This window comes from Lonchura striata, chromosome Z (assembly GCF_050655825.1).
Source record: "Lonchura striata isolate lonStrDom1 chromosome Z, ASM5065582v1, whole genome shotgun sequence".
Classification (NCBI taxonomy): Eukaryota; Metazoa; Chordata; class Aves; order Passeriformes; family Estrildidae; genus Lonchura; species Lonchura striata.
The window spans coordinates 80,195,180-80,223,094 of record NC_140740.1 but is presented as its reverse complement, the minus strand read 5'-3'; the positions used below and the strand labels follow the sequence as shown (position 1 = coordinate 80,223,094).

Genomic DNA, 27,915 nt, shown 5'->3' with positions numbered 1-27,915 from the left:
AGACATGAGAGTCAGGTGCCCACATGCTTTTGAAAAACCTGGCAGACGTCTGTCTGCATCTTTTGGCATCAATTTTTTTTCTAATCTGGCCTAGGGTGACTTGGACAGGACATTGTAGGAAGTGCTAAGAATTGAAAATAGGATTTGGATATTCCTTCATCATGTAGACTGTTTTCTGTTAAATGTTCTCCACTTTACATTGTCAAATAAAAGGACCTGGACTTTATTGTAACTTTATCAGAGTGTTTTAGCTGTGAATTAATAGAATAATTTGTAATCCAAAGTTTAACATCTTCAAAATTTAGCTGCACACTGAAAACGTTGACTTGAAATTAGTATCTTCTTTTCCATGTGTTCTGTCTTTTCACTGTAATGTTTTGGCAGCTGTTAATGATGCTGCTTCTGTGATTGAAATCAGAACAAATCCTTATCTCTGGTTTGTCTCACTAGCATTTCTGAACTCTCATTTTAAGTTGCAAATAGGAGCTGCAGGAGGATGAATCTAAGTTATTTAATAGCTAAGCTCTGTGATGAAAGTTGTGCAAAGAAAGGATAAAGATTGACAGTGAAGTTGAAAATGCAGTTGTGTGGTTAATGTAAAATATGCTTTAACAGTATGAGGTGTTGAAATAAATCAAGGTATTCATTGAAGTGTGCATTTGAATCCCTGTTAATAATATTTTAAATGACTTATCTGATTTCTTTCTTCTCACACTGACTTCATCATACTTGCTAAGGCGTCTGGCTGATGATTAAGAAGATAAACTGCACCTTCAGTACATTTTTTTCTGTTTTGAGAGTTTGTTGCAGCTCTGTGCAAAAATCAAGAATCAATCCTTCTCTACAGTTCTATGCTGATGACCAACTGCTCTTTTTTACTTTGTTTTTGAGTGGTTTGATAGTAGGCTAATAAGGATTACTTAATTAAATGAAGAAGTTCCTGTAGGAACATTTTGAAATTTATAAAGTGGTTTTTTCATCATGCACTTAACAAGTGTTCTGAAACAAACTACTAGTTTGTCTTGGATCAATCTTTTAAACAAACATTCACAGCAACAGAGATTAATGCGATATGCAGATTCCTTCTTTATGCATTTAAGTGACAAAATACAAAATTTTGAATCTCTCTTAACATGTGTTTGAAAAACAAGTTTTCACTGTGCAGAATGAAAGTGATTTAATGTCTGTGGGTTTTTAAAATTTTATTTAAAATGGATGTATTTTTCATCCAAATAATGATACTCTTTTTATTACTACAGATCATAAACCTTGTGTCTGCCTTTGTCCTGTAGTGTAGTTCCCACACTTTGCAATAGAATGTTTTTCCTCATACTTACTGAAATGAAAACATTTCCATATAGCTATTAGGTAAAATAGAAGAAAACTTATAGAGGGAAAAATCCATGCTAATGAAACAAAATGTTCTCTTTAACAAGGAATGCTTATGAATTGTGGGAATGTATTCCGTATAAGTCAACCCTGGCTTTTTTAAAAGGTTTCTTGTCTGTGTTATATACCAGCTTTCTGAAGGTTCTGTGACTTTTAGTCTGCTGTTGCTATTACTTTAAATATACTTTTTTAATGCTATTTTGATATTATAACAGAGCAGGCTTAGAAGAACTTATCCCCTTTCTAATGGTCTCATGGTGAGAACTTTTTATTACTATGAATTTAGCTGAAAGTAATTTGGAAGAGTTTTGCATGGCCAAAGCACACATTTAATTAGTCAACATGTTAACCTATGAACAGTATGACTTGCGAGCTGATAACCAGCTAAGAAGTGACTCTTTTGCAGACTTCACCATTGCCTCAGTAGAGCAACTGCAAGAGAAAGTGAAGGTTATTACCCCCACCTTCAGCTATTTTTATGTGAAGCTGCAGCAGTTAAGAAACGTGTGCTGTGAAGGTTCTAATCTGCCATCACTATGAAAGGGGTGCACTGATTTCATGCTACAAACTGCATCTTTTGTAGCCTATTCACCACCCTTTACAGGTCTGCCAAGCCCACTCTGCAATTGGTTGCCAGGGGCTGCAGATGTTGGAAAAGAGAAATTTCAATGAAAGACCCTGATTCAGCAACCCAAGCAGCCTGCTTCCCCCAGCCAAAGTAATCAGATTGGCAGCTGAATCAAAGGGTACAGTGGGCCCTTTGTTTGGGAACTCCAGAGGCTAGTAATTGACAGAAGGTCAACAAAGTTTTATGAAGAAAAGAACAGAATATTAGAAGGTATTAGGCTGAAGAGAGAGATTTTGGGAGTTTTGTGTTATTGGAAGAAAGTTAGAACTCAAGTAAAAGCTTACAGCCGTAGGAAGCAAAGGTTGCATATTGATGTTTAAATCTGAAAATAGTTTCAGCTACAGAAATAGGATTATTGATGAGTGGAAGAAATGTCAGAACAAAAATCTGCAGTGTTGCTAATTGTAGGGCTGTGCAATTTTTAGTGTTGAAGGACTTATTTGTAAGCTTTGGGATTTAAAATACAATGGTAGAGGGAACGTTCATTCATAGAATCCTAAGATTGGAAAAGATCTTAAGAAGTCCTGTTTCATCTGGGAGAAGAAACATCTGTTACCTGTGCAGTATCATATGAATTAGACAGTTGCCAAATCTGCCATACTGGAAAATTTCATCTACTGAGACCTCTGTATTTGAAGAATACTTGTTCTCAGTACATAGCTAATCTTCTTCAGACCAAGCAGGCTTAGTAATCATTATGTTTTTTATTTTCTTTGTCACGTTTTGTAGGCTATCTTCATGGTGCTAGTCATTGTATTTTACTTTTACTCTCATCTATCTTGAAATAGAACACAGAAAATTGGGGAAAGTAGTCTAGGGCTTTACTAACTTTGAGTAATTGGGGAAGATTACTGCTTTTTATATGTGAAGTCTGCCTTGTTTGCAGTACCTTGCAATTGTAACTTTCTTGTGATTCTAATTCGTATCTGCCAAGTCAACGTTGGCTTCTATTTTAGATATTACTCATCTCTCTGCTTTATCGGAAATGCTTAAAAATAACTTCTTTGTTCCATTATTTTTCCAGGAATTAAAGTTCAGCTGATAGCTCTATAATTCTCTGACACTCCTTTTTTTACCCTTTTTAATAAATAATAGGAAATGTTTGTGCAATTTCTCATATTTAAGATCTCATCTGTGCTCTACAAATAATGAAAGACAGTTAATAACATTGCATGGTATTGCATCAGCCAGCCCTTAACTGCTCTGAATCAATCAGACCCATTCTGTTTGAAATACCTGTGTACTGTTTTTCTCTTTCTGTGTGAGGCTGAGGCCTTGTTTTGTTCCTGGTATCAATTATGGTAACCCTCTCTTGTGACTGGCTTTTTGATGAAGATTAATGTGTTGTTTTGATGTCTGCTTATGGCCATGAGCATTTTGGAATCTGTTTATTGCACTTACCTCTCAAGTAATGAATGATCTGCAAAGTCATAACAATTTCAGAGGAAAAAGTCAGCTATTTTATGGTGAGTGGTATGTGCCCTGTGAGTTGATACTGTGATCAGCTGGACAGCTTAGTTTTCAATAGTGTAAAAGAGCCTTCCTGCCCCAATAACTCAGGATATTTATTTGCTTCTGTATTTTGTTGGTCATTGGTGCATAAAATAGAGCAGTCGACCTGCCTGTGTTGAATCTTGTCAGTAAGAAATTCGCCCTCATATTTTCAAGAGAAATTAAATTAAAAAATCAGTGATAATTATTTATATACAAGTAGGAAAATAATTTTCTCTATCATCTGTTTCCTTGCTACAGTTCACTATGTGTAAGTCAAAGGGACTGAATACATTTTTTACATCAAAAATATAGATTATGATATTTTTTAAAATATGGGTTTTCTTTTGAATTGGGATTTTCCATAAGTTGAAATTATTTGCTTTACTGCCATGAAAAGTTAAGAAATTATTTTCATGTGGATGAGCAGTTTAAAAGAGTTACTGTTTGCAGCATCTGCATTTTACTTGATTGTGTGTTCCCTGAAAAGGGGATTAATAAGGTATTCTGTAGCATCTGGCAAGTGACACATCTGGGCATTGGCATTCAGGCTAAGTTCTTGTTCTGTTGAAGTCTTGTCTGGTCATGCAATGTGGAAGGAGAACAGGGCACTCATGATCTCTTCTACCTCCCGCTCCCACTGCAAACATAAATTAAAGAAGTGTGTCTTTCTAAATAAACTGTGATGCACTCGGTGTCTGAGGAGAGGACATATGCTGGTGAAAAGTGTGAGAATAACCATATAGGAGCAGATGAGAGATCTATGCCATGCTGTGTCTTGGCTCTGATGGCAGTAAAAAAGGAAATGCTGAAGTAAAAGTTTAAGAAGAGATCTAAGTATCTAGTACTACTCTGTGCTAGGTATTTACCCAGCCTCCAGCCATTTTTGACTCAGGGACTTCCATATACCCACTCAGGATTTCTGAGGTCTCTCTTGTCCAGTCTCACTTGTAAGTCATCTGAACTCTGCACTCAGTCTAATTACATCTCCTCTGAGAAAACTTTACCTTGTTTTATCTTTGTTTTGAAGTTGATTGTTGCTATTTTTTCTAGCACTGCCATTTTTAGCAAGAGAGTCCATCCACTCTGTAGACTTTCGTGACTGTAGAGCTTTACAGTCATTGAGCTCAGCCATCTCCTTCTTAGAGAGACAAATCCTAGCAGCAGTACAAAAACTGGTTTATGAGCAAATATTCTCACTTCTCTGAAATTCTTCCAACTCTTCTGTATCCTTTTTGAAGTAAGAGAGCCTCAGCAGCACACAATGAGAGCACACTTACTGCCAGAGTGAGTTGGTAAGATCACATGTAAGGTTCAATTATTGAGCATTTATTTTCTTCCCAGTTTTTGATAACAACTGTATAGTGGATTCTGCTGTTCTTTCAGTCTTTTGTTTTGCAAGTCTACCTCTTAGTCTTGTATGACAATGCTGCATTTGTTATAGATACAAAAAAAAAATTATGTGTCTCGTATCTTTGTGACATCTAAAACCAGTTTAATGAACAATTATGTTTTTCCCAGTACTAGTTTTTTATTGATGAAAACTGACAGTGAAAATGGGGTACCTTAAATTACTTTATGGATTTTTTTTCCCCTTCAGGGTGTGCAAGAACACATGAATAGTCTCCTAGGAAAAGATACCAGAAGTAGGAAGAAAAAAGCAAAATGGGATGCCCTTATCAAAATATTGATTAAACAAAGTGAGAAAAGGGAGTTAAAAATCAGGAGTAGACAGGAGCATAGTTGTGTAGGCATCTTCAAACAATAACAAGACTGCAGAGAGGTGGTGATGGGACGTGATTAGGGTTCATGTGTACTATAGTGAGGAAAATTAGAAAACAAAAGACAAAAATTGCTAGCTGTTAAGGTAAACACCATGGATTCACTCCTGGCAGGAAAAACATACTGTGTTATTAGTGCAAAATCAGAAATCACTGAAAATATTAAAAAGAAAATAATTTGCAAGAGGAGTACACAGCTCTAAGATCTTCAGAATTTTTAAATTATGTTTAGTACAAGAGAAAAAAAAAATTATTTTGCTATAGTGACTTGCTGGTTGTCTCTATAGTGTTAAAAACTAATTTTTCAAACTGACATACATTTTTTGTGTTTTAAGTTGTGGAAGAGAAGTTTTAGGATTAAAGTTTAGAATTCATCATAAATGTGATTGAAATGGAATTTTGCAGTTTACAGAAAATACACGTTTCTTTCATAAAAGCAAGTTTAAGTGACAGATATGGTTTGTATTTATGATTTGCAAAGAATGCAAAGTATTTTAATTTTAACTTTGTTTAGTTCTGGGGATTTTGATGATAGGTGGCATCTATGGTTTATAATTGTTCTCTGGTCAAGCACATATGAAGATTAATGTTTTTTCCAGACAGAAACATATCAAGTTCAAGAGTGAATCACATAAAACTATTATTGGAATTTTTTTCAAAACAGCAAATTCTTTTGTTTCTTTCCACCTTTGTTCTGAAAAACTTAAATAGATTAGGAGATATGGGCCTGGGAAGGAGAGATGAGACAGGAAAACATTTCTGTGCTCATTTATCTGAACTAATAATGTTTTTTTTTTCTGTTGTGAGTCCCTTGAGATTACTGAAGAAATGGGAACAACTATTTTAAAGTTGAAGATGTGGTATTAAACCAAAAGTGCCACTCAGATGTCAGGCAACCTGGAGTCTAGATAGCTGAGTGTTAAGCAATCAAATAACCTTAAGAACAGTTGTGTAATAATGTTCCACCCTGTGAATACTGGGAGATTATGATCACCATAATAAGATATGAGCAGGTATTTGGTTTTCCTACTTGTCTTTCTGGTCGAGGTCTCATCTTGGTTTTTAATTCCTCGTGGCCAGTAAATGCTGCTGCCCCTTCTAAATCCTCATGAAAAGCTCAAGCAAGAGCAAGGGATAGAGGTGAACTTGTCTTACTGCCCCTTGTTAAGAACAAGATGTGATGCATCTCTGCTGAAATTTGGCAGAATATGCCTGTCATGCGTTCACCACTTCACCCTGAATCAAAAAGATCAGCAAAGGTTCTGTACAGCTAAAAGTCAGGTGCTAAGTTTGTACCATGCCTGCAGGGGCATGAAGACACAACATGTTGGGATTTGCAATGGCAAGGCTGGGAATTGGCTCCCCCATCTCCATTTCTCCCTCCAGTCTGCAGGTGAATGTTATCTATGATTTGCACTGGCCAGTGCTGGGAATGGCAGAAGGTGGAGGATGTCTGCTCAAGCCTTAGCTGTTCCAAATTGAAAGAGCGTGTTACCAAGGGTACAACACCATCGCCATCACTCTAATTGTGGTGTCTGAGAATGAACACACAAATCAAGTGGAATCTGTAGCATTACCAGGCAAAGAATCTTGAGCAATGGGAGATAAAGGAGGGATGAAGTATTGACAAGCGACAGTACTGTGACGAAAGAAATAGTTTCAAATCCAGCCTGTTGTAGAGAATGTTTCTGATTTCTGTGTTTTACGCGATAAAGTTAAAGGCAAGTCAGATGAATCTCTTCTCAAATAATGGGTGAAAGATTAAACAAACAAAAAAAGTGTCTGAATTATTTTCTTCTTTCATAATATGGTGTAAGGTAGGGATAAGGTTACTTGTATTTTACTTGCATTCAGAGTGGTATTGTAGTTTGAAGAAAGGGTAATAGAGACAAAAGGATGAAGGAGAGTCTTTTCTCTAGCTTAATTTCATCTAAAATAATACCATGAACTCCCCTAACAGATCTACAATGAATCCTAGATCACTTCAGATCTTGATGACCTTAGATTTTCATACCTTTGTGATATGCTAAGGATGTAAGGAATTTGGACGACTGAATATAAGTTAGAAAATATAAAAAAAATGGGGGGTAAAATTTTAGAAGTTGTTTTAGTTAAAGCACATCTATACTATTATCTGAGTTAGAAGTTCAGTTCTGTTCCTTACCTAATATTTTTTAAAGGGAGAGCAAACATGTGATATATAATGTTTGGAGTTTTGCGAGACCTGCAAATGCAAAGGAACTTCAAAGTACTATCTGCAGTGTGCTAGCTTGTACTGATATATTACACAGGGAAAAAAGGAGCCCATACAGAAGATGTCTGTCCATTTCCTCACACTTTGAAATCCTTGGAAAGCAGTTATTATAGTTTCATTTCTAAAGATATCTTTTAGGGATGAGGCTGAGAGTAGGATAAGAAATTCAGTAGCAGTTATGAGTCTGACCTCTGGAGATGGGATCTGAATTACCATAGTGTAAGTTTAAAAGCAAGTTTATGCCATTGTGTAACTGAGGCTATCAGTAAAGCTCACATACTTCTTAATTTGCTAAGCCACCATTGCTTCTGGAAATGTTTGCATTCTTTGTAAAAATGTGTAGACTTTATTTCGCTAAGAACTGGAATGCAGTTTTTAATGCTTTCTATTTTGCCAAACACCAACTAATCCACAAAGTAGTTATTGTAGTGTTTTCTAATCTACAATGGATAAATCCTAACCTTGTCAATATGTGTTTCCTGTGTGCTATGTTTCCTGTGTGCAACTCTGGAGGCAGAATGTGGACTGAGAGAATGTGCTGAACTCAGCGTTATAATGCTGTTTAACAGAAGGATTAGCTCACCACCTCAATTCAACAAAATCTTTTCTTTGTAGGTGAAATGGAAATTCCAGATTCAAATGACCCCTTAGGTCATGTGGATGGACTTGAGAGACCAATTCCAACACCTAAAGGTAAAATGAATTGTAATTTTATCACCTTGCTTAAGTGTAAACATTCTTCAGAAAGGACCAGCAAAATCCTGTTATTCCCTATATTTGTCAATTAATACAAGTCTGTAAGCAAGGCAGCCTTCCTTTCATGAATTAGCACTTCTGATTGCAAGCAGGGATAGCAAGGTTAAACGAGTCTATAAAAATTAATTTTGAAGCATGTTAAGTCTCCCCACTTGGAGGAGTTAGACATTTCATCCAAACACAGTGTGCTATTATTACCTTCCTAGCATATTTTATTTCACATTGTTGCATGAAATTGATTTAATTTTGTACAGTGCCAAACTTAGCATCTCCAGGTAAATGTTAAGTATTGGTGTCTTTAGTTTGAGGTAATTAAATCTAGCCCACTACAAAACAGGAATACATACATTCTGAGCTCTGAGCATTAATGCTTTTGTTTTTTAAACTTACTGTAGTGTCAATCTTTCTAGTTATTTATTAGTTAATATCAATTTTGGGACACTTTATCACTTAAAACTATAGATCCAAATGTTATACATGGATCTGAAGAGGCACGTATTTACTGCAAGTTGTGCTTCCAATTGCAATTTGGTGCAAATTTCTAAAGCAGGACATTTTCAGTATTCTACCTGACAAACCATATTTTTTCAATTGTGTACTGTATTTATCTTTTTATGTAGTAATGTCAACTTTTTATGTAGTAATATCAACTCTTATGCTAAAGAAAAGTGTAAGGTAATGTCACCTTCATGAATGAGCACATGTTGAAGTCTTTAGAACTGTGGTATTGACCAGATGTTCTTACAGTTTGTCTTTCAGACGAACATGAATTTTGGAGGCAATTTGGCATATAGTTTCTCTTCTCATAGATATCCAAGGTTAATTAATCCTTATTGTCCTCCTGAATATTAGTTAGATTTCTTACCCTAACTATGCATATTAGGAGTTTTTTTATGGACTCTTCCTTTAAATTTTGTCCATAAGTCAGTGAAAAAAAAATATTGGAAAGACCACCTGGTATACTCCATTTCTCAATTCTTCACTACTTTCTGAAACTGCTGAAATATTTAAGAAGTTTAGAATTTGAAATCTATTCTGGGAATAAATTTTAGTAGTAGTAATTCTTGTCAGTAACATTGTATTACTGCTAGTTGTTTTTGTCACACTGAAGTACACACTACTTTTGATTATAAGAGCCATGTTTAATTTTTAACTGCATCTGATAGGCTTGTTTACCTGGCAAGTTGGTCCCACTTCTCTCTTTTGTTATGTTTGAGTTTTTAAGGCTACAGACATAAAAGAGGGTGGTTTTTTTGGATTTTTTTTTCATGTGACAGTGCTTGGTTAATTTCTTGCTGAGAAAGGATCTCCAGTTACTTCCTTCCTTTGCAGAGCCACAGGCAATATCTGTCTGAAGAAGTAATTAATCACATCTCAAACATTTCTATACTATAAAAACTCTATATTTCCCTCAGGGAAAAAAAAAAAAAAAGAAAAAAAAAAGAAAAGAAAAAAAAGAGCTCCATGTTCCTAAGTTATTCACAGGTATAGAATCAGTTGTTAGTTTTCAGCATGCCTGGTTTGGAAATGACCTAATTTGCTCCCATAGTTTTTTTTTTTTTTTTTTTTTTAATGTGGGCACAAAATTCTCTATAGAAGCAAAACTAGTTGGAATGTTAGCTCAGGTGTTTCTGTGTCATAGTAAGGTATTAGGTTTTGTTACAAAAAACCACTGGACAATTCTACTTCAAAGTTTGGGCATACTGTTGAGATCATTAGAAACAGTTCTTAAGCCCTTCCATCATATTAACTCACTTCTTTCCTTCAAAAATCTTTTGTTGTTTTGATTTGCTTGTAACTTCCCATTTAAAAACTTTTTCTTATTTTGGAATAGACCCAAAACAGGCATGAAGATAAGCAGTTTAATAATACCCAAATTAAAAGCCGCTTTAAAAGTACCGAGTGTATTAGTCATCCTCTTCTCTAGAATCTTCCAGAAATCCTGAGACTTCCGTCTCCAATGACAAAACCAGTTTAAGCAAGGTATTATTAATAATACTCACTTACAAAAATGTTGCAAGTCTCTTTCTACAAGTGAAGCTAGCCTTCTGATAGTTGATGAGGAGGGACAATACCTTGGCTAAGCCTTTGAGGAGAGTGTTATTTTCCCTTATTTCCTTTAAATGAGCACCTGAATGACCAAAAAGCACTGTTTCTGAGCAATGTTTCACTGAAAACCAGTGCAGAGCATTGAGCGTTTGCTGTAGAAGAACTTAGGTCTGCTTTAGAATAAAAATACAACATTCCAGCACAGGTCCAATCTCCTCTCAGTCCAATCAGTCTTTATAAAGTCGATAATTTCCCCAGTCTCACTTCACGTAAGCCTCGCTTGGTGTTTTTCTCTTTTGCATAAATGATCTAACATAGTCTCGCTGGGTCCTAAAACCCCACTGATTTCAGAGGAGAGGACAATGTGCACATTGTGACAGTGTGTGAAACACAGTGTTTTAAAGCTAATTCTGCTTCATTCCTGGATTAGCAGTTGTTCGTTCCTTGCTCCTAAGGTCATTTCAAGAGAATGCAAACAAATCAACTTATTTTACATCTTTCTGGATGGATTTTTGTACACTGAGATAAAAAAAATAGGATGAAGGATGAGGTGCAAATTGGATTAAGTTAGGCTGTAAAGGTATCATTTCTCTGGAAATATTATGTGGCAGTCAGTATATAATAGTGTAGTTTCCTTAGCTACCTGTGCATTTTGGGAGATCTGCCAACATCCTGTCCGTTTTCTGATGTGACTCAAATAAACTGTAAATCACTCATCTTCGTATCAGGATTAAATAGAACAGAGGATGAAGAATTGGAGAGACTGTTTTTTTATTTAGGAAGAAGTTCCATGCAAGAAACCGTGCGTCTTAAGCTTCAATCTACCCTCCTTAGTCAGAGGATGTTTCTCAGTTTATTTGGAATTCTGATTTACTTGTGGAAGGAGTCACTTTACTGGACTCCCACCACTGCCAAGATGTCCCCTAAGCTTAGTGTTGTTATATACACCTCTAGAAAGACATAATTTGCATTTCAGCAACTTACACATACATTTTGTCTGATTACAATCTTCAGTTCTTTTATAAGCCTAGGAAACTCGGTATCTCTTTATAGATTACCTGTCAATTTTGTGAACACTTTATGCTTAGTACCATGTTCATAACACAGAAAATTTTGGAACAATGGTGTCTTCATCAACATTCTATAAGCCAAAGCATTCATCCTAGGTGAAAAACTATGTCTTATTGTGGGAAAATGTGACTTTGCATTATGGTGGAAATATCATTAGTTTAATTACTCAAAATATTGTCCCCAAACCCTTTTGTGTTTGATATAAGTTTGTATTTGTCTTAAAATACCAGAGCCAAAATTTGCCATTTGAAAGAGTTGTGGTGAGAAAGATCATGCTCTTTTACCTAATAAGAAAAAGATTATTTGAAGACAAAAATGAAAAAAAGTTGGGAAGGTATTAAATAAAAGAAAAAGTAAGGTAGCTTAGGAAAAAAAAAAAAATCCCACATTGCTTTTTACACAAATCACAATATACGTATTTTCATAGGGGTTTTGAGCACAGAAAATTTTTTATTCCATGAATCTGAAAATGGTCTAAATTTATGCAGTTATGCAGAAAAATAAGTATTTGCCTTTTTTTTTTTTTAAAACAGCTGATTTTAGGTTCTGAGTATCTCAAGCTGAGACTCTTGTAAACTGTGATGTGTTCTGTAATACCAAACAGATGGCTTTATGGCCTTTTTTGGCTGTTGTATAAAGTCAACAAAATAAATATATATCTTATGGAGAAATAAATATTATAAAAAGTGATAAAACATATATATGAAATTGTTACTACTTGGTCTGAAAAGACTGTTGTATCTTCAGATATCTAGCCATTTAAGAATCAAATTTTCCTTTCTTTTTCTCAAAAGCTGGATATTCAGTGTGTTCCTTGTGGAGTGCAGAAAGAAAGGCGAATCCACTTGGATAGGAGCCAAAGTGGATGGCTATCTCAGAGCATGATTATCTCAGGAAAACTGAAAGATGTGGATCTCATTGTAGTATCATCGATACTGACACTTAGTCTACGTGTAAACTGTCAAATCACTTAGACTCCCCTTGCTCTCCCTTCTGCTTTTGGGAAATAAATGTGATGGCATCATCCCATCTCATGAGACTTCAATAGTCATCAATGATTTGGAAGCTCTGAGATAAAAAGGGTTAAAAAATTGTTACTAAGTACTATTCATGGTTGCCATATTGAAGCTTATTTTAAAACTATGAATGCATAATTATTTCTAAAATCACATAGAAAAAAAAGAGTAAAAGCAATAAAAAATTAACAGGAACTAAAACTTGAATTGAAAACAATTAAGCCAGAATTTACATGATCTAAAGTAACTAAGGAGCCTTAGAATATTTTTTTCAGAATGAACTTCAAAATCACAGCTAAGATCTTAAAATAACAAAGGCAGAACAATAATTTTATATTGTGTTTATGCCAAGAATAACACATATGGTTTGAGCCAATAATTTGGACATGTAAGTGCCAGAATAATGTAAATAAAACTAAGAAATATAATATGCATGTGATGTTTTAGTGATAGTTGCACCCTTTAGGTTTTTAGTTTAGTGTCTATTCTTGTGCATATTCTTGACAATGATTTGACACACTCTGGAAAAGCTTATTTTTATATTCTTGCCAAAACATGAATAATGGACCTGTCATCTTAATGTTGATTTGCTTTGGGATTCTGTTTGATATATTTATATCAAATTTATTCAATTTAAAAATATGAAGTACTGGCAACCTAACAAAGGCTTTCCAAATATGAAAGAGTTTTTCTGGAATTCAAGTCAACCATTTCCCTAAGCTATGTTATTCACAGAGTACATAGAATAAGATAGCAAAACATAATATATAGATTAAGTTGCATTGTCCTCTCATAGCTACTTGACAGAACAGTTTTTAATCTGTTAAAGAAAAATAAATACTAGTACTGGTTGTAGACTATGCTGGAAACCATCATGAAAGAGAAATTTAATTTACAGCACTGTCGCCTACAGCAAATGCAGAAATATCTACCAGATAGATTCTCCTTTTGACATAGTTGAACCATGTCAAAGATCACTGAAGGCAAAGGAAGCATTTTCCTTCATTTCAATGACCCTTGGAAACAAGCCAGAGTATAAAAACCATTAGACAACAATATTAATTTCACAACACAGGAAATTTCCGGACATTTAACTTGTATTTTTTAAAGAAATTATATTTGTTATCCATCTCCCAAATAAAATATAAATCTTTACAACATGACATTTACAATAGGACATCCACAAGTTTGGCAATATGCAATAGGAACAAAATATTTTATACAGAGTATTTATTGTCTGTTTCAAAATTATGTTAGTATTAAAACAATTAATTAACAATTCTATTCCAGTTTTAAAAAAATCTACTTGACTAATGCTTAACAAATACAAAATACAGGACACAAGTTAAATACAAATTCCAGCATTTTCACATTTCATTTTTCCTTGTACCTGTCCAAATTAAGATTGATTAAGACAGAAAGAGAACTACATTGGGAAAAAAATTGCTTTGCACATTGTTGAGGTTCTAATTTATATTGGGAAAATTTGGTTTTTTCCCCAGAGCATTCCATCAAACTGGCATCTACACTGTCTTTGTGGTGTGATGTACGTTACCAAAAAAAGTAACTGCTGATTATCACCACAGAAATTAAAGAAAACATTCTTTAGAACATGGTTGGTTAAATTTTCCACTTTGTTTGAAAGAATTGCAATTATGGGTTATCCAAAGTGGACATCAAATAACAGAGCAGCTCAACAAATGGCTGCCCACTCTGTCATATAAATACTTCAGAATCAGTGAGTACATAAACAACGCTTCTCAAAGAGGAAATGAAACCAGCAAATACAAAGTGTGCAGTTCAGGGTGGACAGAGGCAGAGAATAGGCCCTGAGCTGCCCTACTGCTCTTTGGCTGCCCTGGAGAACTTTGGAAAACACAAATGCTTTGAAGTTCATTAGGTTAAAATATTTATTACTTGGTTTGTAATAACAGGGCAATATAAAACACTGCAGAAAATACCTGTAAAATTGGCAAGAGTAATGATGAACTAAAGTTGAATTCTGACCTGCAGGAAATAGATGCAGTGACGCTGACTTCTGGCAAAGTCTATCTAATTGCATTGGGTCTGAATTAACCCATAAATCTTTGGCATTGCTTTTCATGGCAATAGTTTTGTTCTAGTTATTATTAGGATCAGATTCACAGATTCGTATGAAATATTTTGGATGGCTTAAAAGATATGGATGTAATTACTTCCTGCAGTAGCTCTGTTTTAATTAGTAAAGCAAGAAGTTCTAACATGGATTTAATCCTGAGTTAGTATGAGTAAATTTAGTATCTGTTTTCATCCAAATGTATTTGAATTTAATATCCATGACTATCCTGAAAAGATGACTCCACTCAGCAGATTTTAAATCAGAAAAAGTGAAATAGTGATAAGCAAGCAATAATTTGAGCAAGGCATAAGCTGACTAATAACAGAAAAATGTAGCCCTCTCATGAACTTACATGTGAAGAGCAAAAAATATATTAGAGAGCTAGACAAACCACAATTCATGTCTGTCATCTTACAGAACTTGAATTTGCCTTACCTTTTTGACAGATCTTTTCTGCTTCTTTCCTTTCTTGGGTATCAGAAGCATCTCTGAGCCAGACGAACATACCTCTGTGCTGGCTCCATGCTGGAAGAGGCCCATCTTCTTTGCAAAAAGGTCTTTAAACAGTCTGCTTTACCTCCCTTGTATGAGCACATTCAGCCTCTCCCCATGATTGCTGAACCAGGGACCCACAGAACTACAGAAAATTACAGCCTGGGAGGCACCTCAAAAGATCATCCAATCCAACATTTCTTGGGAAAGAAAGCTTAGACAAGACAATCTAGTGCTCTGTCTGATCACATCTTGAAAACCTCCAGTGATGAGGACTCTACCACATCTCTAGGCAATTCCTTTTCCAGTGGACTTTTGTTCTCACTGAAAAAAAAGTCTTTATTCTATTGAAATGAACAATTCCCTGGCTACTTTCACTTATTGCCCTTTGTCTTCTCCATGTAGCTCATTGTGACGAGGGAGTTCTTTTTGCAGATGTCTTTTAGGTACTGAAAAAGTGTGATGATAACTACTTCAAGTCTTTTCTCATACTACATATTGTCTAATGCTTTGATGATATTGGTAGCCCTCTTTTGAACCCTCTCCTCTCTTTCTGTTTGGATTTTGGGGATCAGAACTGGAGATAATACTCCAGGTGTGGCCTGATAGGCGCTGAGTAGATTGAGATATTTCTGTCACTGCCAGGTAACACCCCTATGGATGCAGCCCTGTATCTCAGTGGTGCTCATAGAAGCAGCTACATACAGACTATGAAAAAGTGGTGAAATAAGTCTCTAAATAATAAGTTATGAGTGAAATAGTGGTAGAAAATCCTTTTCTAACTTGTGGTAGGGCTGATCATGCTTTCTTCCGTGCTGCTAAAAATGCCTATGTACATAAATTGTTGGCTTAAAGAGAAGTTTAAATCAATGGCTTCAGTTGACTATATCAGGAAGTAAATTTACTGGTTTTGTTTTCCCTGTCAGAATGTCATAATAGCATTTCTGTTTTTTCAGCTATGAAATGTAACTGGAAAACATAATAAATTACATTGTTGTGGTGTGATATTGCTGAAAATATTAATATACTTTTTCTCCCTTTTATATAAGTTATTCCGAAACATATATTGTTTGTGTTCTGTCATAATGGTTTGAAGTATGCTTAAGATTTTAAATTAAAAATAGGGAAAACTAATATAAAATTGCATAATAATTTATTATTTTGTGACAGAAAAAGGATAAAAAAATTCCTGTAAATTTTCAATTTTTGTGGAGATGATATATACTTGGATTTACTTAATTTTCTATTTAGTTTTGTTCAAATAATTTTCTATTTAGTGACAAACTCAGTTTGCACTTGCCTACATTGTATGTTCATATTATTCATTATAACAGGATTTTTTTTGAAAAGCCAGTGGTAGAGAACAATGTAACACACAGTAAAACCCAGTTTTCCAGCAATATCTGGCTTGTACATTTATTATATTCTGATGTTTCTACTGCTCCCTTCTCCAATGCTATACTTAGCTATTATAGAGGAACTGATTTTCATGGTCCTGTCAAATATAAATCAACAAAAAGCATTAATTTTCTTAAAGTATTTCAGCAATTGGACTGTCAATGTAGACCATTTCCTTACTGGTGTTGGATTTGTGTACAATAATATGCTATTACTTAATTAAAAAGATGCAAAATAATCTGAGTGATAGGAAAAGTCTACATGTGGGCATCCATCAAAATTATTGGGTATTTGTATCCAGCTGCCATAAAAATATAATGCAATTTGAATTCCTGATGCTTTGTACCTAGAAGGTCTAAATTCACAGGAACAAATACATGAGCATGACAGCTAGATCCTTTTCTTACCAGTTTTGTAAGGTAATATAGCAACATTATTGTTTCAGTGGAATTACATATTTTCAAGTTTTCAGTTTGTGATGTGTATCAGTTGCAGGACTCCTAACACCAAATTAAATTTATAGATAATAACCTACGAAAGATTTGGTGGTCAGATTTTGACAGTGCTCTTCATCAATTCTTTCTTTTTTCTGTCATCCCTAGAGATCACCAATACAACCTTGACAAGCCCTTTGCTTTTACCAAACCACTGATTAGGGCTTGTAGTTTTCACTTACAAAATAACTAACAAAATAACTAAATTTCCTAACAAAATAACAAAATGTTATTACACAATATCCATACAGATGTTTCCTTGACCATGTATTTTTTACTTGATGTAAAAAATGGCAGTCTATAATCAGCTTATGGGTCCCCTCTGAATCACAGGTTACTTCTGCAATTGAGACATTATTTCTTTAAATTGAATGTGAGACATATCTTGAAAACTTATTATAATATAAGCCTGTCCAAATCAGCCTAATTTTAAGATTTTTTTGAGTAGCTAACAAGTCAAATTAATATCTAAAATTAATTTTTATAGTTGTGGTTCTTTTTGAGACAAATCTATGATCATGTAAGAAGATTATGCGATAAAATCACAATAGTATTCCAATATGGTTACAACTGGGATTATTCTTTTATGGAGCAAAGGTGTATTTTACTTTTGGAACAGAACAGCACTAGATGTCTGTCAGGATGTTAGTTTTTTAGCATGTCAGATGTAGAAAAAGTCACTACTGCTTCAAAATAGGTGTTCAAATAGCAGTTAGGAGTGTAATAGTATCAATTCATGAATGACCTTCGAATCTGCATACTTACCTGCACACAAATGTGAAGTGAAACACAAGTGTGAATCTTTTCAGCAGTGAATCACAAATTGAAGTGTAATGCTGTGGCGTTCTTACGACATCAAGTGGCATTTTTTTGATCTTGAAAGAAAACTGAAATTGTTTCTGAAGTTCTCTCTTAGAAAAGAATCTTTGAGCGGACTTTTACCTCAACCCAAGTAAAGTTTGATCTTTTATGACCTTTTATCCTCTTAGGTTATTTCCTGACCTTCTTGGAACCCGTAAACAATATCACTGTAGTCCAGGGGCAAACAGCAATCCTCCACTGCAAGGTAGCAGGAAATCCATCTCCGAATGTCAGATGGCTAAAAAATGATGCTCCAGTGGTTCAAGAGCCAAGACGGATCATCATCAGAAAAACAGATTATGGCTCACGTCTAAGAATCCAGGATCTGGATACCACAGACACAGGATACTACCAGTGCGTGGCTTCAAATGGGATGAAAACAATAACTGCAACAGGAGTTTTGTTTGTCAGGCTTGGTGAGTTCCTGGCTTTTATGACTACTCAGACTGCTTTATAGACTAGGTATTAGTTTTAACCATAGCATAATGAGAAATGAATTTAATGTTTTAAGAAAAATTCTCAATACAAAAGAAAATAAAGTCAGTGCCTGGGGCCTCTCTCGCAGCACAGAACTTCTTAGTTGAACTTGATACCCCTTTAGTGGTAATAAAAGAAAGTAAATACAGATGTAGAGGTCTGTAAATACACAGAAGAAAAAAAAATTAAAGAAGTGCCAGTAAAAAGTACAAAAAGGTAACATTTCATTGCCTAGAGTTTTCACTCTAATGCTGAACTCAGTCTGTGAAAAAAACTAAAAGTGATGAGAAGAATGAGAAGTGGTTTTCTCTGTGATGTTCATAGTTCTGGGCCCATCCTTGTGAATATCAGTTCTGAACTTCTATGTGAAGTGTGGCCTCAAATTCTGTCTTTTGGCATGTGAAAGTACACCACACCTTTGAACAAGTGCTTATATTGCATTTTGGAGATTTAATAGTCCAATCTGGAAGCCAACCTTTTATTTAGCTTGCCTTTGGGGTAATGGAAAAAAAAAATCTAGATGCATTTTTCTAAATTTTTTTACTGATTTTGTAAATAGTGGATTCCACAGTTTAGTTTGTAGTGATTGTATTGAAGTTCTGAGTATTGACCCTTGCTCCTGCTGTGACAAAAGTAGATCATCCCCTTGCCGCATCCTAAATTCTGATAGTAAGGCACAGGTTAGGAAAAGGTTAAAATAACACCTTGTCCAACTACCTGTGTCTTTATGAAGGAAAATATTTTATGAAAAAAATGAAGTCCATTCAAGTTGCTGCTGGATCAGACAGTAGATTCATGTGATTTTTATTTGTGGGTTTGAAAATAGCAACATATAATTATGTTCAGGAATGCAGAGGTTTTGTTTGGATCCTGAGATAAACCTTTGTTAAAGAGACAATTTCCTTTAGATTGCTATTGACTTTTTTTATTATGTTGTCCTTGAGCTAAACTCGTCAGCAATACTTGTTTGTTTTATGTTTGCAGGTCCAACAAACAGCCCAAATCACAATCTTCAGTAAGTATTCTTTGGAAAATTTCTTAATGTGCTGTGATGACTTTTGTTTTGTCAGAATTTAGTTCATAAACTCAATAAATGCTGCCTGCAACCACAGTATTCTTGCTAAAATTATCTAGACCAAAAACTCTCAGAATGGGTGCAACTTTTTTAGACAGAGGTTACAATGGGTTTTGATTTGATTGACTATTCTTGAGCAACTTCTGCTCACTTATTTCATGTTTTGAACAAGAAAATTACCACGAAGTTATGTTGGAACAGTAATTGTTTACAGGGCAAGTATGGGCTAGAAGAGTGGTTAAAAATGAATGGGTAAAATGCTTAGCTTGCTGTGGTTGCAAATTTACCCGTGTTATATTATTATAACTTGAAGAGCCAGGTAAAACAAGACTAGAATCCTGTCATTGAGTAGCTAGGAAAAACCTCTGTTTGTTAGTGTGATTTTGACTTGAGTGGTGGTTTGGTGATTTCCACCAGACACCTGGGTTCACTTGCTGATCCATTATAAGAATGAAAAGAGAATCATAGAATGGTCTGAATTGAAAGGGACCTTAAAATCACCCAGTTCCAACCCTTCTGCCATGGGCAGGGATACCTTCCACTTTATCAGGTTGTTCCAAGTTCTGTCCAGTCTGGCCTTGAGCACTTCCAGGGCTGAAGTATCCACAGCTTCTCAGAGCAACCTGTTCCAGCTCTTCACTACCTCTTGAGTAAAGAATTTCTAACATCTTACCTAAATCTGTTCTTTTCCAGTTTAAAGTAATTGGCCCTAGTCCTGTAATATCTCCCAGTATAAAAATCCCTTTCCTTCCTTTTTATGAGAACCTTTTAAGGCTGCAGTGAGATTATCCCAAAGCCTTCTCTTCCTCCAGGCTTAACAACTCCAGGCTCTCAGCCTGGCTTCACAGAAAGGTGTTCCAGCTCTCTGATCATCTTCATGGCCTCCTTGGGACCCACTCTAAGAGGTCTGCATCTTTCTTGTGCTGAGGACCACAGAGCTGGACCTAGGAGACCTAGATGGGGTCTCATGAGGACCAGATAGAGTGGTAGAATCCCCTCCCTCACCCTGACGGATACACTGCTTTGGATGCAGCATATAATTGTCCTTCTGGGCTGAGAGCTCACATTCTTGGGTCATGTCCAGCTTTTCATCACAAGAACCCCTGAGACCTTCTTCAAAGGGCTGTTCTCAATGACATGATCTCCTAGTCTGTGTTTGAGTCTGGGATTTTCCCAACCCTGGTGCAGCATTTGGCACTTATCTTGTAGAGCTTGATGAGGCAGGTACAATTTGCTCTGAGTAAAGCTGTGCTGGCTGCCTTGGGTCACTTTTTTGTCTTTTATATGCCGTGGGATAACTTTTGAAAGGATCTGCTTCATGACTTTTCCAGGCACACAGGGATGTTCCTCACATCTTCCTTTCTCCTCTTTTTAAAAAGGGAAGTGATGTTTCCTTTTTTACAGTCACCAGGGAGTTTGCCTGACTGGCTTGGCTTTCCAAATATGATGAGATTGTTTTGGCAACAACATCAGCCAGTTCCCTCAGGACTTTGGAATGTATTTCACCAGGTCCCATAAACCTAGGGCTACTCAGCTTCATCAAGTGATCCCAAACCTGCTCTGCATTTAGTGGGAGGGACTTCACTCCCCCATACCCACACAAAGGATCGAGGGCTTTAGTGGAAAAGGTGACTGCCAGTGAAGACTGTGGCAAAGAAGTCATTGAATAACTCATCTTTCTCCCTGTTAGTCACCACCAGTTTGTCCTTCTTGCTTATCCTGGGATACATTCTCCTTGGCCTTTCTTTTCTGGCCTATGTCATACTAATAAGCCTGGGAAACAAGATTTGCATTGATTCACTTCTGATATAGAAAAAGTAATTAATTTTATTTCTTTTGGCTTCCCTAGTATTTTCCAAGTGCTTCTCCTGTACTGAGATGGAACATGTTTATATTTAACAAATACCAATATAAATAGAACATTTCTACTGATATAGTGACTTCATTACTTCCTCAAGTGGAAGTAAATTAGGGTTCCTAAGACATCTTTCACCCTGGATTTTCCTAGGTTTTTAATGGTTTCCTATGCAACCTTTGCTGGTTTGGAACACACTAAGTTACAATAAAGAAATAACTAGGAAAAGAATAATTAAAAATCCTTTAATTCGGCTTATGACACTTCACAGTGGGCCTTGTACCATTGGTATTGAAAGCAGTAGTGTACTATCATTGTTCTGGACCTGCCATCAAAAGGTGAAGTGAAGAGTACACTGCTAGTAAATTATTTTCTTTTTAATATCCACTAGATTATGGAGAAACCTGAAACTTAAGAAAAACAAGGTCAGGTCAAAGGTCTAGTAAGAAGTCATGAGGGTCTTATCATATGAGGCCCAGGAGCTTTCAGGGATTAGAGGTCTTTGCCTCATTGCATGCTTACTTCTGTTTCAATTTTTTTTAAAAATCAGTCCTTCAAATAAAATGCTGTGTTTTGGTGGTAGAATTAATTTATTTTCAGCAAAACTGACCATGATTTTTAAAAAATTGAATATTTTGCATAAAATCATGCAGGTCATTTTGTAAGAGAGAAAAGAGGAAGGGTAGAAAAAGGTAAACGAGTACCTAACTGCTTGGAAGAAGATCTCACAGAACAAATTACTCTTTCCATTCACTGTGCATAAGGCAGCCTCACACTGAGCCACGCAAGAGCTATTGCTGCTGGTATTTGTTCTTCAAAAAAGACATGCTTCAGTGGAAACCTGAAACATAAAACCATTGTAACTTGGTTTAAGATTATACCTATTGAATATTAAGGGATAAGAAACATTACTTATGTAGATACCATCTAGCAAGGTATTTTTATGCAGTTCATGCAGTGGATTCCTAGAATTAATTGGCAATTAAAGACTGCCAGGGAGAAAATTTGTGTTATGCAGTCAGACTTGCTAGCACCTTGACCTTCAGGTAATGAAGTTGAGGCATTTTCATAGAAATCTAGATGTAAAAACTTTAAACCAAATACACACAGTCTTAAATTGCTGCTGATAATTTGGAGACATCTTTATTTTCCATCAAGATCCACATGTCTAAAAATTTTTAGGGATTTTTCTGTAGAAATGGAGAATTACAATCTCTCCTATTTATCAAAAGTATTAAAATTATCAAAAATAATAATAGATAATCCAGATTAATTTACAAAGGAAATCAAATCAAAACATGATGAAAAAAATTAATTTCTGATTAGCCTTTGCTGTCCAGAGGACTGTGCTACTAAATGGTTGTTTTGCTAGAGTACTACCCTTCAGCAATCCTTTCTCTCATTGCAGCATGCTTTACTTTTTGCATCATTAGTATTTTTAGTTTTGCCTCTCAAAAGAGAGACATCCTATCTATTCAGAAAATACAAATGTATGAATATAAAATAAATGTTTATCAAATACCGGAGAATGTTTTTTTTTACCATGATTTAAAACAAAGAAATGGGCATTAATATGTTGGAGTCTAATAGCAGAAACAGGGCAGAAACAGTTGTCTTTCCTTCTAGAGGTGTTGTTCTTAGAAGACAACATTATTTTAAAAGACTGCATATTCTCTAGTCTAATATATTTTTCTTTTGAATTGAATTGTTAGATTAAATTTTACCCATTGGGCAAATTCCTGTTTTGAAGCAGTTTCAGTATGGTAGGGCCATCTCAAAGGGAGCTCGGGATGGAAGATATCTAATATTTGAATATTCAGTTTGTTGGCTCTTAAGGGCTTCTGGGAAGTCGGATGAGGCCTCTGCGAAGTGAGGAAGGCACACAGAATGCAGACAGACAGAAATGCTCCTAAGCTCAGCCCTTGCCAAGTGTATGGGAAACATCTCTGGTGTCACTGCTGCACTTTTCCCCATATGACCTTTCTGAAATCATCTTAGGATTTCAGGAGCTGAGCCCTGTGCAGAAGAACTGGGGTTTTCAAGAAACTTTGAGAAGTCCCTGTTTTATTGAACTCTGACTAAGAATCATTATGGGTTTGCAGCCTTTGATGCCTGCATGCTGAATGCTTAGGAGAAATAGGTGAGAAGAAACACTGCCACCAGATAGAAACAATCATTATGTTGTGGAGGAATTTTTGAGGTATTAATTATTCAGAATAAATTTGAATGTTCTTATGCCTGATTTTCAAGTAGTTTGGGACAACTATAATTTTTTAAAGATTCAATCCATTGAAGAAAATTGATGAAGCAATTGTAGTTAAGAAAAAAACAGTTCTTTCAAACAGTGTAAAACAGAATGTCAAAAACCATTGGGTTCCTGAACAATTATTCTCCATGGTCTGCAAATCCCAAAACACACCTTTTCTGTGACCTCAAAGGGAAATTTCTGCATGATATAAGGGGCATTGTATATATTTATGATGGGAACAAAATAATTTTCACCATGTGATGAATCTTCATGTGATTACAAGATAGAAAAGAGAATATAAAGACTTAGGAAAGAAGGTAGAAAGCAGTGGATCATCAAAGCACTTCACCCTCAGGCAACTTCCCTGCCCCTGGCTGGAGTCTTCCAGGTAAAAGACAGTAGCTGAGGGAGAAAATAATTTTGGCAAATAGATTTGCCAAATCTCTTTGGCAAACCAAAGTATTTAACATCACACTAAGATGAAAAAATGCTTCCCTTACAGTCAAATAGCAGCACCTCTTGTATCTTCTTTCTTTCCTTAGGTGGTGCAGCAAATTTCTGTTGTCTCAATGTAGTTTAGCCACAGATAACACTGTTAATCTTGGAAATTATACACGGTTATCTTAAAATTCATATAAATAGATGTTTTTTTAAAACAATACAAGGTTGTTTCAACTGAGAAGTTAGGGTGTTTATTCAGGCCCATAAGGACCAGGTGTTTGATGATGTGCTTCCTCCAGAATGTCATGCATGCTTTTTGTTTCATCAAAATATTAATGTGGCTGAGACAACCATATTTGAACTATGTGTGTTTTTTTAAGATGCTTGTGGTAATATGTTAAAGTTACAGAATAAGCTCATACTTGTGTTTTCATTTCCTGTTTTAATCAAGGAAAAAAATTTTGTGATTAAAACATGGGACTGTAATTTCAGAGGTCTGGATTTAATTTCTGACTGTAGTCCTGTCTCTGTGTGTGATTGCAGCAAGTTGTTTAACCTTTGTCTCTCCATGTTTTATACATCAAATGGACATGGTGGATCTTGGGAATTTTTTGCCTTCCTCTGCTATGGGATCAGATTATTTCAAAGTGTTTTGGGTACGTTCTTCTCCCTATAAAGCGTGGAATGTTATCCTGTTTTATGAGTTAGGAACTGAGGCAGAGATTATCTTGGGCTGGTCTACATTAAACAGCATGTGTTTGTCTTGGCAGATTTCCTGACTCCCTGACAATCCAATTTGGGGATCTGGCTGAAACATGCTGCAATTCCCTCCTAGACCCTGTGTGTCAGTTTCCTTTTTTCCTCTCAAGGCTGAGGGGGAGGCTGTATTTCACCCTCCTGTGGGTTTGGGGCTCCTTTCAGGGGATTTTGTTCCACAATCTCAGATCTGCTTTTGACTTCATCATTTTAAATGTCCTTTGACAGTCATTCAGGTCAAGACAGGAAATTTGGAGGAATAACAGCACTAAAACCAAGGTTACACTAAATTTTTTCTCTCTTATCTGTTTTAGAGTGCAATTTTTCCATTTTTCCTCTAGAAAAGCTGTTCTGGGCCTAGAAAGGCTCATAAGTTTATGGCATCACAAATTAACATGTAACTAAAATTTATACTCTGATCTGCCCGAAGATGTAAGGTGTACTCAGAGGAAGCCGACAATCTATCTTGTAATAAAACCTGAATTTTTTTATCTTAATGTTACTCGATGCATTTAAAAAAATACTTTTCCTGCCCCTCTTTGTAAATCCCAGAACATATGTAATTCAAGGCAGAGTTAAAGAGCAGTGGAAATACTGCTTTGCACCACACAAAATCACAGCTTCTTCCCACATGACATTGCTTCTTCTGCTTGAATCTTTCTCTTAAATGCTTTCTAATCACAGGTAAATAAATGATGGACAATCTAATGCATTTATATTATTTAGTGATAGAAGTAGAAATGCAATATGCTTACAAAGTTGATGAATTTTAAAAGCCAGATGTGTATTTAATATACATGCCATCTTGGAGTAGATACAAGAGTCTGTGTTCCTGTGATTTGTTATCTGGAGAAACTGATAGTGGTAGGGTTTTCTCCTTTCTGTTAGAGGAAGGGAAGAACTGAAAAAGGTGTTTACAGAGAATATGTAGGCAGAAAAAATGAGAATAGTTTGCTTGAATCTGTTATGCTCACTGACCCATGTTGTTCAGAAGCTCCCAAAAAACAAAGGAAGATAAGCATATGCACAGGTGATTAAAAAGAAATCTTCATGACAGTTTTGTCTTTTTTTTTTTTTTTTTTTTTTTTGCTATTGTATAAATAAAATGCTCTTGTGTGAATTAAAGGGTAATGCAGATGCACTGTTTTACTGGGATTAAAGGTAATGCAGATGCACTGTTTTACTGGGAGTGACTGGTGTCAAAGAAAAGAAAGCAAACCCACAGGACTTGACCTGTATTTGGGCAAAGTTTCTAGCATCTTAGGAAGAAGTAATATTTACTTACATTACTTGCATTTAAACTAACTTAGGGTTAAATGTCAGAATCACTTACCCACTTGTTATTAGCAGTACTGTCAAGATACTTATAAATGGGTTGGCTCAAGCATTCTGCTGAATGTAATTCATTATATGTAGGGCTACAAGAATGCAGTACACCCAACAACAAAAACACTTTCCTAAGGGTTCTTTTTTCAAAATTTAGACCTTAAGCTTGTATATGAATATTTAAGGGAGTTAATATTTTCTGTGGGTGAGAATTCTGTGTAACTGGAGAACCTGCTTCCTACTCTGCAGAGGAATGGCTAGGTTTTTGGTAGCCAAAAAAGCCTAAGCTGTCATATCAGGTGAGCTATAAGGTGTGTCTCATAAACTGTGCAATACATGGCAAAGGGCCAGTTTACAGCTCTTTGTAAATGTGTGACCCCAACACACCCTCTTCCAGCAAATTCCAGGTCAGCAGCAAGTGCTTAGGCTTTACCAGCTCAGAGAAACAGTTTGTATTAAACTACCAAAGAAGTAGCAAGCAGTTAGACACTTGTTATTCCCTTTAAGGATATATTTAAATTGATATTCAAAGTAGTAATGTCCTTTGGGCTTTTGGCAAGTAGCTACTGCAGCTGTTGGACATCCCTGATTTAACCAGAAATCTTTAGTGTGTTTAGATTTTACTTCTTCCCTCTATCCCTCCCCTACTCCCATTTGTTCAGTAGCTTAAATGGCTTTCAAAGTATTTATTGTATGTCTTACAAAAGGACAGTTATATGTCCCTGAGACTTCCTGTTGGCATTTGATGCCACATTGAGTTTAATTAGAGCTCCTTAGGATGCTGAATAGCCTCTAAGTGCATACAAGGAAAGGGTGAATGTTGCAGTTAGTCACAAAGATAAAGGAACACTATTCTAATGAAAAGTAGGTAATTTAACAAAATGAGATAATGCTGGAACACCATACCATAAATCATCCTTTCAATTTTTATGGCTTTATGGTTAGATTTTCCTTACTTTTGTATTATTATACTCTCTATTTCAGTTTGAAAGAGCCAAAAAAAACTAGATGCTGATAATCTAGTGTACTTGAGAAAAAGTCAAACAGATGGTACAGACCGATGATATTTGACCAATTCTATTCAAAACTGAATAGCATTAACAATGATGGAGGGAATTGTTTTTTGAGAAGACAAAATAAAATTAAGTAAGGAAATTCATTCTTTTAAATTGGTATTGCTTTGTTAAGTCTAAAGTCTGAAGTATTTGAGGTACTACTACTCTAAAAGTAGGGCTCCAAGAAGCATTTGTCATCAGCAGTTTCTTATACTCCTCAAGAATTTTAATTTTAACTATTAGAGGAGTAAACACACAGAATAGAAAATAATAGAATAAAATACAATACAATAAAATATAATACAGTGCAATACAGCACAATAAAATACAGTAGCTCTACTTGGCAGGGACCTGCAATGATCATTTATTCCAGCTTCCTGATCACTCCATTCACAAAAGTTAAAGCCCATTATTAAGACTGTTGTTCAAATGCCTCCTTTTAAGGCACTGACAGGCACGGGGCATTGACCACCTTCTTAGGGAGCTTGTTTAAGTATGACCACCCTCTTGGTAAGGAAATGTTTCCTAATGTCCATTCAGAACCTCCCCTGATGCTGCTTTGAACCATTCTCACATGTACTGTAGCTGAAATCCAGGGAGAAATCCAGTGCTTCTCCCTCCTCCCCTTCTCAGGAAGCCATAGAGAGCAGTGAGGTCACCCATCAGCCTCCTTCTCTCCAAAAGCAGCCAAATCCAAAATCCTCAGCCACTCTTCATGGTACATTGCTTCCAGCCCTTCCACCAGCTCTGATGTCCTGCTCTGGACTGTTCCAAGACCTTCCCACCCTTCTCAGATTGAGAAATCCAGCGCTGCACACAGGACTCAGGTGAGGCTGCACCAGGGCTGAATCCAGCAGGATGATCCCAATCCCAGCTGGTGCTGCTGTGTCTGATGCACCCCAGG

The 27,915-nt window shown here is 35.7% G+C and overlaps 1 protein-coding gene across 1 annotated transcript in view; it reads left to right on the top strand.

The window, feature by feature from the left end:
- ROR2 (ROR family WNT receptor 2) overlaps nucleotides 1–27,915 on the top strand; it is a 140,894-nt gene that overhangs the window by 89,456 nt on the left and 23,523 nt on the right. The window contains exons 2-4 of the mRNA XM_077790230.2: nucleotides 8,159–8,236; nucleotides 17,907–18,194; nucleotides 19,240–19,270. Coding sequence (XP_077646356.2) covers nucleotides 8,159–8,236; nucleotides 17,907–18,194; nucleotides 19,240–19,270 — 397 coding nt within the window. The remainder of the gene's footprint in view (nucleotides 1–8,158; nucleotides 8,237–17,906; nucleotides 18,195–19,239; nucleotides 19,271–27,915) is intronic.